Below are 17,877 nucleotides of genomic sequence, written 5' to 3'. Positions count from 1 at the left end.
AGTAACAAATATTTAGCTTTACATTTCAGCCAGGGGACTGTAATGATAGATGTGTCTTCGGTTAATTCAACCTCAATGTGCACACTGCCCACCACAATCATATTCAGATCTTGGCCAAATTCATTTACAAACAGATTTTCTATAGACAAATTGCAACTTTCCCATTTAGGTAGACAAGTGTAACCGGAACAGTGGTGACTCAGCAGTTTTGCCACCCATCGCAACTCTGGTCCAGTGGCCTTTCACTCTGTGCTCTATAAATCCCTTACTCAGCATCTTTGGTGCGACTAGGCAGCCATTTTCCCACAGAAGCTTAAGGCTCCTCCATGCTAGAGCTTCCATCAAGCCTTTGACATGCAACAGAGAGATAGAGAATGAAAGAGCAGAAAAGCATCTTTAGAAAATAGAATGATACTCACCAATTATGTCAGATGATCCACAGGGGTAAAAAAAATTAACATACTGTACCTTACAGCTTCTTAAAAGGGAAAGCCTTTCAAATCATGGGACACATACAAACCACCTGGTACAACCCAGAACACCCATTTCACCAGACAAGTTCTGCAGTGTTCAAAGTGAAAATATCAGAAAAACAGTTTTTTTGGGGTGGGGTTTAGAAATGAAAGGGCCACCATCTCAAACTAATGCGCTTTTGTGGGAGCCCAAGCAAATTCTTTGTGAAGCATATACATAATTTGTTGTAATTCACATGCTGTGTGAGGGAGCTATTCATATCGGGCTTGCGCATGTCTAGATTTTCATTTTTCACTATGCCACAGGTATCTGACTTGGACTGTGTCGCTATCAAGTGGTACATCTTGGAATTACAGCATATCTTTAACATAAGGGCATTTGCTCATATTTTCTCATGAGAACACATTTCAACATCTATTCCTCATACAAAAACATAATATAAACCACCAGTAACATCACAGCGTATGACTGAATAATCAAACATGATCCCCTTTGCCCAATACAGGAGCTAGTGTGGAAGAAAGTAATCTATCAAAAGCTCTCCAACTTTCTCCCCTTAAAGTTAACAGATAAATAAAATAAGAGATGGACACAGGAACCGTATAGTTAGAATTATGTTTTATTTACAGCAGAATCCTGACTGAATGGAGGGAAAGGGGGGAGAGGAACAGGGAGCAGAGAGGGGGTTAAAGGAGACACAATGTTTTAGATTCAGCTCATTAGGATTCATGTTTCACTAAACAGCTCTTAAATTTATTCAACTTTTTAAAAAAAAATGATAGAATCCATTTCAGCTATAAAGCCCTCTGCTGCAAGGGAGGAAAGAAAAGTATAAGATGGAAAACCTAAAGCTACAGCACTAAGAAAAAAAAGTCAAACAAGGAGATAAATAGAAAGCCATCTTCCATAAAAAATGAAAACATCTGTATTTTTTTTCTTCTTCAATTATTCATCACTATGATCATCATCAGTTTTCTTTGCCAAGTCCATAAAGAGGCAGAGGGGACAGGAATGGGGTTGTGGTTACATGTCCATTTATGTTCAGGCTGTCCGACAGTGGTCTGTCCCATAGCCAGACAATGTCCAGGTAATGATCAGCTAGAGTGAAATCGGGGCTAAGTGTAAAAAAAATAATAATAAAAAAAACAAAACAACAATTATCAGCCAGGTGGCCTGTTTAGTCAGAACTGTTCAGTCCTCCCGACTCCCTGGCCTTTGTCCATGTAACTTTCCTCTCTGCAGCCTTGCTGGCAAAGCTTAGTGCATTGGTTGGGGCCAGCAGTCTGTTGTTGCAGTCTGAGGAATGACACACACTGTACACTTGACATGCAAGGCCAGAGAACAAACATAAAAAACAGGTAAAAAAGAAAACTCAAGACAGGAAGCCAGTAAACTGCATTTTCCATTCAAGTCTCTCTCTTCGTCCGACTGTCTCGCTTTCACAAACACTTTCACACACACACTTTAATTCCAGTATTGTTTAAGCTATGATCTAACTCAGGATTTCCAAAGTTTGTCCTGGGGCCCCTCTGGGTGCACATTTTGGTTTTTGCCCTAGCACTAGAGCTGATTCTAATAACCAACTCATCATCAAGCTTTGATGATTTAAAATCAGCTGTGTTGTGCTAGGGGAACAAAATCAAAACATGCACCTGTGAGGTTTGGGTGGGGGCTGATCTAACTGACAAACACCACAAAACTGTGAGAGGAATGACAATCCAAAAACCGTTGGGATACCCAACCTTTGACAGTAAAAACCTAGCTATGGGTTAGTTTTAACCTCAGGGTCCATTGATTACAATCCTTTATTAAGATAAATCCCTCAGAAGGGCATAGAGATTTCCTCCCTCAAGGTCCATTACAGACTTTATAGAGGTTATTCTAAACGACCAGGCGCACACACACACACACACACACACACCTCCAGGTACAGCCAACGGCAAGTGGAGGGTTAACTTGGTTTTTCCCAATGTCCATTCTGTCACTTGGAGGAAATTTGTTCACAAGTAAACCACTCCTAGCCTTACAGAACCGAGCTGTGGTCCAAGTCAGACCTGCCCATGTCCCATCAACCCCCAAATGTCACTCCACAAGTTCTCATTGTCAAGGTCTTTTATACCTGTCCTGGATCCAAAACATAATTAAATTGTTCATAATAATGAAATAACACAGTCTCACATACTATGCGCTCTCGCTCACACACACACAGTCACACAACATGATACCCAAATACTTGTGTACACATATATATACAAAGAGAGATGCTTCCCCCCGCAATAGTAGGGACACATTCACAATTTATAATGCATCATTTCTGTATATGCCAAGAATAAAATATTTTCTAAATAAAATACCTGTATCTGGAATGGGGCAGCGAATGACGGAAGGTGGGAGTTTGTTAGAGAGGGGGAGGATGTTGAGGATAAAGAGGAGAGGTGTTCAGGGGACAGAGGGGGTAGATGGAGGACAGAGAAACAGATGGAGGGAGCGACTGATGAACCGTTGCTGTTCCTTCTCTCTCTCTCTCCGATAGGCTGCTGGTCCTGTGCACGGATGTCATTTTCCTGCCTAGTGGCAGCAGCAGTTCTGCCTACTCTCCTATCCTCCTCCGCAGTTCATTCCAAATCATTCCAGAATAATAACAATAATTGTAATGAAGATGCTAAAAAAAGCCTCAGTCACATCCCACACCCAGTAGTCCATATAGGGGGACGCCTGGCCTTGGAGTCCAGCAGAGTCGGGGAGATACACAGATGAGAGGGGCGGTAGTAAAACAGAAAGACCAAGAGCAAAAGGAGAGAGGGAGAGGCCTGACAAAATGAAATGAGCCATGGCAAGGGAGGTGGATGAGGGAAGGAAAAGTAGGAAAGAGAGAGAGGAAAACAGGAAGCAATGAGGAGTTGTGTCTGGCAATGAGGTCCATACACTGGTGTCCATATGTGAGGTCTGCTGCTCAGAGGATGGGTGGAAAGAATGAACTAGTGATGAGGACGAGGCCTCTCTTCAGTGTGCGCTCTCCCTTTCACTCCCTTTCTCTCAGGGCAGGGGGTAGGTGTCCCTGGTCCTGCCCACGCTGGCTGTGTGTTCCCAGGGTGCATCATACCTCCAGGAAGCGGGAGCTGCTGGCCTTCGTGTGGAAAGGCTCTGACCACATACGCCGCAGGTCTCCCTGTAGGACACACCACAGGGTTAGCTTCCCTGTTAGTACTGGTCTCTCATTTAGTATCACACCACTCCTATCCTCACCCACAGATATTACCTAGAGGCCCACTAACAGTGGTGCGTCAAACGTGTTAGACTCACTGGCATGGAGGATTCCTTACCACATCATATTAGGCAGGGCAAACCAATTTTAGTGATTTCTAGTGTAACATTTTTGGACTCATTAAGCAGTTTTTACCTGATTAAGTACAATACCATTGGAAATGAATGTTGAAAGTTGAATTTATATTCCTAACACTTAAGTGGAAAATATTGCTGTCGCTGTTTCCTGTTGAGCAGACATTTTGATAAATAGCCCAATGTCAAAACAAAGTTTCAAAGTGTCCAAATCAATAACCAATATGCAGAAACAGTCTGGTAAATATTGAAAATATAAAATGTATTATGTACACAATACTCTCAATGTGCAATAATAGTTGCTATATTACTTTTTTTTTTTTTTTAAACGAGCACCTTGTAAACGGCAGACGCACCAAAATCCCTGTCATGGTAATAAAATCACTGATATCGATTAGGGGGGACCAAAGGAAATAAAGTTAGATATGGTTAGTGAGCAACTTGCAGAAGACAGCCAGCTACATTTGGAGTGATGCATTTTGATTTGGGGGTCGCCAAAGCGGAAAGAGAAACGCAACACTTATTTGCTGATCCCTCATATTGACATCACATTGAAATCAATTGTGAGAGAGAGGGAGATGAGGTTGCACGTCCTGTTCAAACTAAGGAAAACAAAGTTGTGATCAGAGATCGGGAGGGGGGTTGCAGGAAGATTAGTAGGCGAACAGTCTCTAGTAAAGAGAGGTCAAGTGGATTGCCTGCCTTGTGAGTGGGGACTGGGAAAGGGTGAGGTCAAAAGAGGCACGTGGAAAGAAAGAGTTGGAAAAATTAGTTGAATGCCGATTTCGGGAGGTTGAAGTCACCCAGTACGAAGAGCAATGAGCCATCGTCAGGAAATGAGCAAGTTATCAAGCTCATTGAGGAACTCGCCAAGGGCACCTGGTTGGCGATAGATGACAATGTTAAGCTTGAGTGGACAAGTGACAGTGATGGCATATAATTCAAATGAGGAGCTACAGGTGACTGAGGGTGAAAAGAGAATCTCCACTTGAGTAGCCCTGTGCCACCACCGCGACGACCAGATGCTCTCCGACTATGATAGAAAACGTTGTCAGATCAAGAGAGCAGCTGGAGTAGCAGTTTTCTCAGGGGTGATCCATGGGACTAGGGACTGAAGGGCAGCAAAGGCTGAGATGAACTCAATGTTATTGACTGCCGATTGGCAGTTCCAAACTCTGCCAGAGACCAGGAATTCCACATGGGTTGTGTGCGCAGGGTACACTAAATTACAAGGGTTGCAGCCAAGGGTGGAAGCCTTAGAGCGAACTGGAATAAAACACAGTTGCCAAAGCTACAAAAAAGCTAAATAATGTTATCTGAAAATAACTAGGTAAGATACCCAACAGAGAAAGTGGTGTGGAACTTTCCTCAAATAACTCGGCAGAACAGTCTTTGTTTCAGAGAAGTTCTTAGTTTTGACGATGAGATCGCAGCAGAAACGGATTACCAAAACCACAAGTGATGCATTTTGATGGAAGAGGAACGCCAACTGTGACAACACCTTTCTTGTAAATAACTTGCATGGATATCAGGGTAAAATCAATAGAACCGGGAGCAAACGTTTGGGGTGTAGCTCGGTTTAAAATAACACTATTCAAAGGCCACATGGAAACTTGGAATAACCTATACATAGTTGGTTAGATGAGAACTTGTAGAAGGCTCATTTCTATATATTGGAATGGTGGATTGTTTTGATTTTGGTAGGCTGCCATCCCGAAAAAGGGAGCGGAACACTTTTTCTGTTAGTTAACTTAAACGAACCACGACACAGCATAAGATATCAACAGTCACAATTGCATTAACTCCGTTTCAGCACAAGCCCGGCACGTGTGAATAAAATCAATGGATCAAAACCAAATCTGTTTTAAGCAATCAATCTTGTCATTGTGATGACTATAAACTTTTAAACTAACATCACCAATCTGAGGTAAAAAGGATGTGAAATTCCACTGTATTCTATGGGATGAAAATGCAAGCCTGGGTAAGGTAGTAACAAATTGTCCACATTAGGGAAATTTGCGCAATATAAAATACGGCAAAATAATTCTATATGTCAATTTATGATGATAGTAGATGTTGCCCACTCACAAAATACTGCAACAATGACATCACTCATTTAACCATTTAGATTAAAAAAATGCTTTGTCCGCATAACGGGGCGCTCTGTGGCATCCCTAATAATACCCTCTACATCCACTTATGTCCTCATCCATTACCTCTGGGTCCCTGGCCTGGTATCCCATCTGCCTAGATCCTGGATTACTCCTCTAGGCCTCCTCTACCACTTAACACTGCTTCTATCGGTTCATCTCAGTCCCGTCTCCCTCCCTCTGGGTCAGCATTCAGTCAAAACACATTTACACAAAACACTTGAGTCATATAAAATGATTCCCCAGCAGTCCTGCCATTTTGACTGATCTCATAACCTACTTATGACTGACTCCATATCTCCCAGCCCATCACACCCCTCTCCCCCTTATCAAGCCTCCCAATATGTACCTTCAGGTAGGCCATGGTGAGTAGAGGCAGCAGGGTGAAGGGCACCAGGTAGAGCAGGGCAGGCTGAGCCGCACGGTGGATCCTGGAGGCCACAGTGGCAGTCAGCAGGCCTAGAGGGAACAGAGACAGGTCAGAAAAACTCCAGTCAAAATTCCAGGGGTTAAAGTGCAAAAAAAAGGGAAAGAGTTAACCTCCCCTTTAATGTAAGAAAGTCATGACCATTACACTTTCATGGAAAGAGGATCATTTGTACATGTATTAAACTGCGAGTTTGGCCAATTCCAGTCACCTTGCTTAGGGGGGGGGGGTTTATATTTTTATATTGAAGGACTGAGAAGCTCAGTCCTGGTGACCTCTTAAATGCCCCAAAACATATTGGGGGAAAAAAATGTACCTAAAAATGATTTGAACAGGGGCGCTGGTGAGCAGCAACATGTGAAGACGTGTTTTCTCAGTGTTCCGATCCAGGGCGAACAATTTACTATTAATACTTGACCAACACCTCCCCTGTGTTCATTTTGTAACATTTAATTTGGAATGAATTCATTTGGAACCCAATTAAATATTTTTTTTCCCCCAGAAAATGTTGGCCTTTTAAATCGTAAAATGTCGAGACAACAAAGGCCACAGGCCACAAAGGAGCAGGTCTCTGCTCAAGTCTCAGGCTCACCTGACACAGACTTTGATCCCCCTGACAAAGCCATGGTAATGGAAGCTATCATTAAATTGGACTGTGCTGGCTAAGGTGGAGTCATTATCCACTGACCTATCCACACAAATAGCTATTCTCGCCACGAGGTCAACATAAAGACCGACTCCGTTAACGAAGACCTGGTGAGACATGACACCCGTCTGAATAGCCTGGAAGATGGCGCAAATACTTACTCCAACATAGTGGTGACACTGAAAGAACAAGTCACCCGGCTATCATCAGATGTCATCTAACTCACTTCCAAGATTGAGGACCCAGAGAACAGAGCGCCAGGGGAACGGTCGCAATTTCGGCTGGGAGAGGGACTCGAGAGACCGTAGGCGGAATGCAGCCTACCCTGTCCATAGCTAAACTGCTACAGGAAATTCTAGGCCTCGATTATGCCCCCACACTTGACCGTGCGCACAGAAGCATACAGTCCGCACCGAAGAATGGGGAACCGCCCAGACCCATAGTAGTTAAATTCCACTACCTTCAGGAGACGTTTTCTGTAAGGCAGCGCGAGCGGCTCCCATCACCCACTTCAGACAGAATGTTGGTATTTACCTGGACTACACGGCGGCAGTCACAAAGAAGAGGTCAGCCTTCAACGAGGTGAGGGGGCTCCTACACCGCTGTCTGGACACCAAGTTCGGCATTCTTTACCAGCTGTCCTGAAGATTACTACTCCCTCCCTCCGGCAAGCAGAAGACATTCTTAGACCCAACCAAGGCCAAAGAATACATTGTTACACACCAACACCCACAGGAGGACAAGCAACATAATACTAACTAGCCATTGTGGGCTCATACTGTGACCCTGCACTAGCCGTGCTAACGCAACCACGGACCAACTAGTGAATTTATATCTTGATTGAAACGTGCCTCCACTCTGCTGCCAAAAATGACAATTATTAATCCAGTAACATAACATTATAAACAATGATGGTATGTATATGGTGACATGTTCTCACAAGGACAATATAGTTTGAATACTATTTTATTTACAGTACATGGCACAATTAGCTTTCATCAACTAGTTGCGGCTGTACAGCGACGGTGCTAGGTGGAGCGGTAATAATTAGCCTAGTCGCTACCTAAGGCTAGCCACTGAGCTCTCTTTCCATGCCTTAATAGGGTACCCTACTAACACACTGTGAGCGTGTTTAATACATATACCTACAACTCCCTTTTTTTATATATTGTTTTACTATCCTTCAAATATGCATATTGCATAAGATACCTTGGATGGCTGAGGTGGTTGCCTCCAGAATCCCCTTTCCCAGGCGTAAACTTGATTATGTTCGCCCTGGATTGAGCTCTACTGAGGTTCAGTTTTACATGGTAGCATTTTGCTCTAGTCTAGGAGAGGTAGATGCAGCCTTCCAAAAGGAGGAAGACCAGCATAGGGGTCCAAGGTTTTCTGGGTATTTTGTTGTTTTAAGCCGTTTTTTAATTTTCTTTATATTTTATTACTCTGACCTTTCAGCACATTGGTCATATGATCGTACTAACATTAATTTCTGATTACTATGGCTATGCCTCACATACTCGAGGCGCCACATGCTTTATCAGCTGGAACGTGAAAGGAATTAACCATGTGGTCAAGTGTAGTCCTAGCGTATGCTCATCTTAAGTCCTTAAATCCAGACAGTTTATTTCCGGTCCAGCGACCATGATAAACTAAAGAGGATGGGTAGACCAAATATTTCACTCCAACTTTGGTGCTAAGGCCACAGGGGAAGCCATCCTTATCGGGAAAGGCAACCAGTTTGTCTCCTCCAAAGTCATTTCAGATACTAATGGCAGATATATTATAGTGATGGGGAAATTGTTTAGCACATGTTATTCTGGCTAACCTCTATGGTCCTAATTGGGATGCTCAATTTCTCTGACCTCAACGCAACTTTTCCCGACCTTAACTCTCATCATTTGAAATTGGGCGGAGACTTCAATTGTGTATTGCATCCAAGTCGAGACAGATCCAGACCGAAGCCCAACAATGTAATTTCAAAATCAGGTACAGTAATCAACTCATTTCTAGAATCCTATAATTTGTCTGATCCATGGAGGAGGAGCAATCACACTGCTAAACAGTCATCCTTTTTTCCTCTCCAGTCCACCCCTCATACTCTAGGATTGACTTTTCCTGCTAGACAATATAATTCTTCCTTTTGTAACTAATAGTCAATATCACAGCATTGTCATCTCAGACCATAGCCCTGTTCAGCTAGATATCCGCTTTCCAGACAGTACTGTGTCACAATGCGCGTGAGGACTTGACCCACTACTACTATCCTGTAGTGCCTTTAAAAAAAATACATATCAACTCACATTGATGTCTTTTTACAGATCAACTGCACCCCTGACTCTACTGTGTGGGAGTCGTTAAAAGCCTATCTAAGGGGCCAAATAATTTCATACACAGTGTATGGCACCAAACGCTTATCGGAGCCATCTCAATTCATTCTAGATGTGGACAACAGATATGCCTCTTCTCTTGACTCCTGAACTCTACAAAGAGAGACTGCTACATCAATCGGAATTTGACCATCTTTCCACCAAACAAACGGAGCAGCTTCTGTTTAAGTTGAGACAAAAATTTGATGAACACGGAGAGAAAGCTGGCAAGTTGTTCTCACCAGCTTTGACAATCCGCTGCTAGCAGCACCATAACTGAAATCTGTATTGCAACAGATTTAACTTCTACCAATCCCAAAGAAATAAACAATCAATTGAAGCAATTCTATTCTGCCCTTTACTCGTCAGAGGCTCTTCATGACATCTCGTACGCATGCATTTCTAGACAGACAATCTGGACATCCCCTGTCGCAATTCAGATGAACAAACCAACATGGATGCCTCAATAAGTGATGAAGCTACTATGGCAATCCAGTCCATTCAGATCGGTAAAACCCCTGGGCCTGATGGCTTCCCTATTGCATTTTATAAAACATTCTCCTCTAAATTATCCCCCATCCTCAGCTCAATGTACAATGAAATCCTTTCTAGTCAGAAACTGCCACAGACACTTACCCAGGTGACTATTTCAGTTTTGCTTAAATAAAAAAAGACAAGAATCCCCTAGACTATGGCTCATACCGCCCTATAAGCTTTTTGTGCTGCGATTATAAATTCTCACTAAAGGTCCTCTCGCGCCGTTTAGAGACTAATGCCTAATATAATTAACTCTGACCAAAGCGGATTTCTCTCAGGTAAGCAATCTTTCTATAATATGAGCCGGCTACTTAATGCTCTTTATTCTGCCCACTCAACACTACAGCCAGAGTTGTCATCTCGCTTGATGCTGAAAAGGCTTTCGACCGGGTTGAGTGGGAATATCTATTTACAGTACTAGAGAGATTTGGGTTTGGCCCATCATTCCTTTCCTGGATTAAGATTTTGTACTCATCCCCAGTGGCTTCTGTCCGCACCAACAATGTTATGTCCAGCTACTTCCCTCTCCACAGGAGGACCACGCAGGGTTGCTGTTTATCCCCTTTCCTATTTGATATGGCTATTGGCCTCTTGCTATCACCCTGTGGGCGGAGCAGAGGATTAAGGGAATATTAAGGGGCAGACGATCTTCTTTAATACATCTCTAAAATGTCTATACCCTCTCTCTTGGACATGTTACAAGGTTTTGGGACATTCTCTGGTTATAAGTTAAACCTAACAAAAAGCATGATCCTCCCCATTAATCAGTTAGCAGAAGAATTGGGTATGCCAATTTCCCATTTAAGGTGAAGCATCAGGTCTTTACTTATTGGGGGATAAAGGTCACACGCTCATTTAACCTCTCTGCGCACCGAACCCGTTAGCGGGATGAAATTCAACAACATATGGTGATCGCTACATAAATAGTCATATTAAACATTCATGAAAATACAAGTGCAAATACAAGTGTACAAGTACCCACCCTATGACTCTTGCAACTTGAATGCACCTCAAAAGGAATATTTATCTGGCATGGAACACACAAGGGAACTAGGTAAATAGTTAAACTTTTCTATGGGGTTTCCTGATTTTGTTCTAATAACATTACATGGCAAAAATATGAGCACTGGAAAGTTGCATCCATACCTGAATGTTAAAGTATAGGATTTGAATAACTGACAGCAGCTACAACAGGCTACACACCACTGTTTGAGTTGAGCTCTGCGATTGTGCGCATGATAAGACTTTTTAATTCTCTTCACCTGAACTTCGGCGTGTCAGCAACAATCATGCATGTCAATTCAGTGCACACAGCTTAACAGAGAAAATACTATTTGAGAATACATTTAAATGCCATTATAAAGTGGGTGGTTTAAGCCCTGAATGCTGATTGGCTGAAAACATTTATTTTTACTGCTCTAGTTATGTGGGTAACCACATAAGGCACATCAGGTGTTTGTGGTATATTTCTAAGGGCTGTATCCTTAGCCGTGGTATATTGGCCATATACCACAACACCTTAGGCCTTATTGCTTAAATATACACTACAAGTACAAAACATTAGAAACACTTTCCTAATATTGAGATGCACCACTTTTGCCTTCGGAACAGCCTCAAAATCATCAGGGTATGGACTCTACAAGTGTCAAAAGGCGTTCCACAGGGATGTTGACTCCAATGCTTCCCACAGTTGTGTCAAATTGGCTGGTAGAGGATCTCTACGCTGAATAGTTTATTCTCTCTCATCCCACAGATGCTCAATTGGATTAAGATCTGGTGACTGGGCAGGCCACTGCAGTAAAACTGAATTCACTGTCATGTTTGTGGAATCATTCCTGGACAATCCTAGACTTGTGTCAGAGCATTATCCTCCTGAAAAAAATATATTTGCAGATGGATACACTGCTGCCATAAAATGCACCTGATTCACAATGATGTTCCGATATCCTGTGGCATTCAAACATTTCTCCACTTTTAACAAGGGGCCCAATGTGTGCCATGAAAACACACCATGACGGATATGTATGGTTCTTTATACCATACAAACTATCACGGATTACAAAGGGAATACCAGCCGCGAGCTGCCCAGTGACGGGAGCCTACCAGACAAGCTAAATGCCTTATGCTTGCATCAAGGCAAGCAACACTGAACTATGCATGAGAGCACCATCTGTTCCAGACGACTGAGTGACCACGCTCTCCATAGCCAATGCGAGTAAGCCATTTAAACAGGTTAACATTCACAAGGCTGCAGGGCCAGATGGACTACTAGGACTCAGAGCATTCGCTGACCAGCTGGTAAGTGTCTTCACTGACATTGTCAAGCTCTTCCTGACCCAGTCTGTAATAACTACATGTTTCAAAGAGTCCACCAAAGTCCCTGGCCCAAGAATGCCAAGGAAACACACTACCGCCCCATTGTAAATTACTACCGCCCCATAGCACTCACATCTGTACCCATGAAATGCTTTGAAAGGCTGGTCACTCCACAATGCCCTTTCCCACCTGGACAAAAGGAACACCTACGTTAGAATGCTGTTCATTAACTACAGCTCTGCGTTCAACACCATAGTGCCCCCTAAGCTCATCACTAAGCTAAGGACCCTGGGACTAAACCTCTAGAACTGGATATTGGACTTCCTGATGTGTCGCCCCCAGGTGGTGAGGGTAGGCACATCTGCCACACTGACCCTCAACACGGGTCAATGTGAGCAAGACAAAGGAGCTGATAATGGACTACAGGAAAGGGCGACTACGCCCCCATACACAGTCAGGGCTGTAGAGAGCGGGTCGAGAGTTTCAACTTCCTTGATGTCCACATCACTAAGGAACTATCATGGTCCAAACACACCAAAACAGTTAAGAGAGCACGACAACGCCTATTCCTCCAAAAGGAGGCTGAAAAGATTTGGCATGGGAACTCACACTCAAAAAGTTGTACATCTGTACCATCGAGAGCATCCTGACCTGTTGCATCACCGCTTGGTATAGGAACTTCTCAGCTAGGCGCTACAGAGGGTAGTGTACGGCCCAGTACATCACTGGGGCTGAGCTTCCTGCCATCCAGGACCTCTGTACCAGGCAGTGTCAGAGGAAGGCCCTAAAAATGGTCAAAGACGCCAGCCACCCAAGTCATATACTGGTGTCCCTGCTACTGCAAGGCAAGCAGTACCAGAGAGCAAAGTCTGGGACCAAAAGACTCCTTAACAGCTTCTACCCCCAAGCCATAAGACTGCTGAACAGTTAATCAAATGGCTACAGACTATTTGCATTGACCCCGTTATTTTAGCACAGGCTTTGATTTACACTCATTGGACTCTAACCACACACACACACTACAGACACTAACACGCATGCATATTGACCATAAACATGCTGCTACTCTATTATCTATCTATACATCGTCCCTTTACGTTGACTTGTTACAGGTACCTCATATATAGCCTTGTTATTTTACTGTGGTAAACCAGTTCTGTTAGTTTATTTAGCAAATTTGTAATTTATTTTTTTGGTTGGTTATTGAAGTTGACATCAATAAGTGATCATGGATTCACCTGGTTGGTCTATGTCATGGAAAGAGCGTGTGTTCCTAGTGTTTTGTACACTCAGTGTATTTCATAGAACATACATGCTTCTAGTAGTAGTATTAAGCTGTAATCTCTAAACCAGTGGTTGTGTTACATCAGGGCAGCCCAACCATGTGGCTGGAGACCTACTGTCCTGTAGGTTCTAGCACACCTGATTCTAATAATTAACTGGTTGATGAGCTGAATCAGGTTAGTTACTACTAGGGCTGGGGGATATTGCCTAAATCTCATAATATTTTTCACATTTCACTGTATGACGTTATTTGACATATTGAATAATAAAAAGTTCTAAATATAAGTAATCCAGGACCCTAGCTAGGGTGGCAACTAAATTGACAAGTCATTTCAATGGGGCTCTCTCTATTCTGATTTAACGGTATAACACAATCGAACTTCACAATCTAACAGATTTATTGGCACGACAGCCATATTGCAGCTCCATCCCAAAGCTCTTGCTTGGAAGTATACTTCACCAGACCGCTAAGAACCTTGCCCTCAGCTAGGCCAAGGTGGTGAAACATGGCAGTGATGACACCATAGGCCTTGTGGATCTCTGCACCAGACAGGATGCTTTTGCCAGCATACTTGGGGTCCAACGTGTACGCTGCGGAGTGTATGGGCTTCAGGCAGAAGTCTTCACACTTTATGTATTTCAGAACTTCAGTTTCCTCTGCTTGGAGCATCAGTGAAGTGGGCAGGGCAATACGGATTTCTCTCTTACATCTGCAAGCAGAGTCTGAACATCAGACAGGATGGCATTGTCTCCCTCAATCCGTGCAATGGCTACTGCTATTTTTCAGGAGTTCCAGGCTGCTTTACCTCGCTCTCCCAAAATACATCATCCAGGAGGATCCTCTTGATGGGGCTGTCCATATCAGCAGACTGATTAGCCATTTCTTGGAGAGACTTCTTCGCCTCCAGGAGACTGTTAAACATGATGACAACACCACCCCAATGGGTTTTGCTGGGCAGCTTCAATGTGGTGCTCTTATTCTTCTCACTTTGCTTGGTGAGGTAGATTGCTACTACAACTTGATGACCCTTCACATACCTAACCATTTCCTTGGCTCTCTTGTAGAGTGTATCCATTGTTTTCAGTGCCATGTCGTCATTGAGGAGCAGATTCAATGCATGAGCAGCACAGCCAATGGGTGTGATGTGAGAATAGGACTCCACTTTAGACCAAGCAGCCTTCATGTTCGCAGCATTGTCTGTCACCAGTGCAAATACTTTCTGTGGTTCAAGGTCATTGATGACTGCCTTCAGCTAATCTGCTGCTAATCCAGTTGTATACACAACTTGAGCAAGACATTCATTAGCACTTCTCTGATTACGTTCCTCCATTGAGTAAAAAAAAAAAAAAAAAAAAAATTGATTCCAGGAGGACCATGAGCTGTTGCTATCGATAAGGTGTCCGGTCCATCATTTTCACCTCAAATAGAGGTAGAGGGCCTTTTGTCAGTTGCTGCTTGTTGTGAGCGCCGAGGGAACTTTATGCACTTGGCCAGATAATTCTGCATCTTAGTTGCATTCTTCACATATGATTTGGCACTGTATTTGCAAATGTACACAGCTTTTCCTTCTACATTAGCTGCAGTGAAATGTCTCCACACATTTGATAGTGCCCATGGCATTTTCTTGTAAAGTTTAGGGAAAAATGAGAAGAAAAAAAAACAAATACAATTCCATGTACAGATAAATAATTATGCAGTTAGATTAAACAACTCCTTTGTAAGATACAGTGCCTTGCGAAAGTATTCGGCCCCCTTGAACTTTGCGACCTTTTGCCACATTTCAGGCTTCAAACATAAAGATATAAAACTGTATTTTTTTGTGAAGAATCAACAACAAGTGGGACACAATCATGAAGTGGAACGACATTTATTGGATATTTCAAACTTTTCTAACAAATCAAAAACTGAAAAATTGGGCGTGCAAAATTATTCAGCCCCTTTACTTTCAGTGCAGCAAACTCTCTCCAGAAGTTCAGTGAGGATCTCTGAATGATCCAATGTTGACCTAAATGACTAATGATGATAAATACAATCCACCTGTGTGTAATCAAGTCTCCGTATAAATGCACCTGCACTGTGATAGTCTCAGAGGTCCGTTAAAAGCGCAGAGAGCATCATGAAGAACAAGGAACACACCAGGCAGGTCCGAGATACTGTTGTGAAGAAGTTTAAAGCCGGATTTGGATACAAAAAAGATTTCCCAAGCTTTAAACATCCCAAGGAGCACTGTGCAAGCGATAATATTGAAATGGAAGGAGTATCAGACCACTGCAAATCTACCAAGACCTGGCCGTCCCTCTAAACTTTCAGCTCATACAAGGAGAAGACTGATCAGAGATGCAGCCAAGAGGCCCATGATCACTCTGGATGAACTGCAGAGATCTACAGCTGAGGTGGGAGACTCTGTCCATAGGACAACAATCAGTCTTATATTGTACAAATCTGGCCTTTATGGAAGAGTGGCAAGAAGAAAGCCATTTCTTAAAGATATCCATAAAAAGTGTCGTTTAAAGTTTGCCACAAGCCACCTGGGAGACACACCAAACATGTGGAAGAAGGTGCTCTGGTCAGATGAAACCAAAATTGAACTTTTTGGCAACAATGCAAAACGTTATGTTTGGCGTAAAAGCAACACAGCTGAACACACCATCATCACTGTCAAACATGGTGGTGGCAGCATCATGGTTTGGGTCTGCTTTTCTTCAGCAGGGACAGGGAAGATGGTTAAAATTGATGGGAAGATGGATGGAGCCAAATACAGGACCATTCTGGAAGAAAACCTGATGGAGTCTGCAAAAGACCTGAGACTGGGACGGAGATTTGTCTTCCAACAAGACAATGATCCAAAACATAAAGCAACATCTACAATGGAATGGTTCAAAAATAAACATATCCAGGTGTGAGAATGGCCAAGTCAAAGTCCAGACCTGAATCCAATCGAGAATCTGTGGAAAGAACTGAAAACTGCTGTTCACAAATGCTCTCCATCCAACCTCACTGAGCTCGAGCTGTTTTGCAAGGAGGAATGGGAAAAAATGTCAGTCTCTCGATGTGCAAAACTGATAGAGACATACCCCAAGTGACTTACAGCTGTAATCGCAGCAAAAGGTGGCGCTACAAAGTATTAATTTAAGGGGGCTGAATAATTTTGCACGCCCAATTTTTCAGTTTTTAATTTGTTAAAAAAGTTTGAAATATCCAATAAATGTCGTTCCACTTCATGATTGTGTCCCACTTGTTGTTGATTCTTCACAAAAAAATACAGTTTTATATCTTTATGTTTGAAGCCTGAAATGTGGCAAAAGGTCGCAAAGTTCAAGGGGGCCGAATACTTTCGCAAGGCACTGTAAATGTTTTAAAATTAAACATGTATGGAAACAGGTGAATTAACACTCAGTTAGCAGGCTCAAGCAAGCTACAACCCACATGGTAGCAGAAACTAACTAGCAGAAATTGTTAACAAGTTAGAAATGATTTACACACTTTGCTGTAGGCTGCTATTTACTAGGTAAAAAAAACAATGTGTTATAACATATATTCACCCCACCCAGTATTGTAATCAATACTTACCAGAAAGTACAGTGGGGGAAAAAAGTATTTAGTCAGCCACCAATTGTGCAAGTTCTCCCACTTAAAAAGATGAGGCCTGTAATTTTCATCATAGGTACACTTCATCATAGGTACACAGACAAAATTAGATTTTTTTTTCTCCAGAAAATCACATTGTAGGATTTTTAATGAATATATTTGCAAATTATGGTGGAAAATAAGTATTTGGTCACCTACAAACAAGCAAGATTTCTGGCTCTCACAGACCTGTAACTTCTTCTTTAAGAGGCTCCTCTGTCCTCCACTCGTTACCTGTATTAATGGCACCAGTTTGAACTTGTTATCAATATAAAAGACACCTGTCCACAACCTCAAACAGTCACACTCCAAACTCCACTATGGCCAAGACCAAAGAGCTGTCAAAGGACACCAGAAACAAAATTGTAGACCTGCACCAGGCTGGGAAGACTGCATCTGCAATAGGGAAGCAGCTTGGTTTGAAGAAATCAACTGTGGGAGCAATTATTAGGAAATGGAAGACATACAAGACCACTGAATCTCCCTCGATCTGGGGCTCCACACAAGATCTCACCCCGTGGGGTCAAAATGATCACAAGAACGGTGAGCAAAAATCCCAGAACCACACGGGTGGGACCTAGTGAATGACCTGCAGAGAGCTGGGACCAAAGTAACAAAGCCTACCATCAGCAAGGGCATTGAAGATGAAACGTGACTGGGTCTTTCAGCATGACAATGATCCCAAACACACCGCCCGGGCAACAAAGGAG

The 17,877-nt window shown here is 42.8% G+C and overlaps 1 protein-coding gene across 2 annotated transcripts in view; it reads right to left on the bottom strand.

Annotated features, from left to right (window-relative positions):
• Positions 1-1,075: 1,075 nt before the first annotated feature.
• The window catches only part of LOC110509887 (signal peptide peptidase-like 3), a 38,882-nt gene continuing 22,080 nt past the window's right edge, over positions 1,076-17,877 (bottom strand). For both annotated transcript variants that reach the window (XM_021591070.2, XM_021591069.2), the window contains exons 10-11: positions 6,313-6,422; positions 1,076-3,643 (exon numbers count right to left, since the gene is read on the bottom strand). In XM_021591070.2, the coding sequence (XP_021446745.1) occupies positions 3,572-3,643; positions 6,313-6,422 (182 nt within the window). In that variant the 3' untranslated portion in view covers positions 1,076-3,571. The remainder of the gene's footprint in view (positions 3,644-6,312; positions 6,423-17,877) is intronic.

The sequence above is a fragment of the Oncorhynchus mykiss genome, chromosome Y, assembly GCF_013265735.2.
Source record: "Oncorhynchus mykiss isolate Arlee chromosome Y, USDA_OmykA_1.1, whole genome shotgun sequence".
Lineage (NCBI taxonomy): Eukaryota > Metazoa > Chordata > Actinopteri > Salmoniformes > Salmonidae > Oncorhynchus > Oncorhynchus mykiss.
The sequence above is the reverse complement of the archived record's forward strand: the minus strand, read 5'-3'. Positions and strand labels throughout refer to the sequence as shown.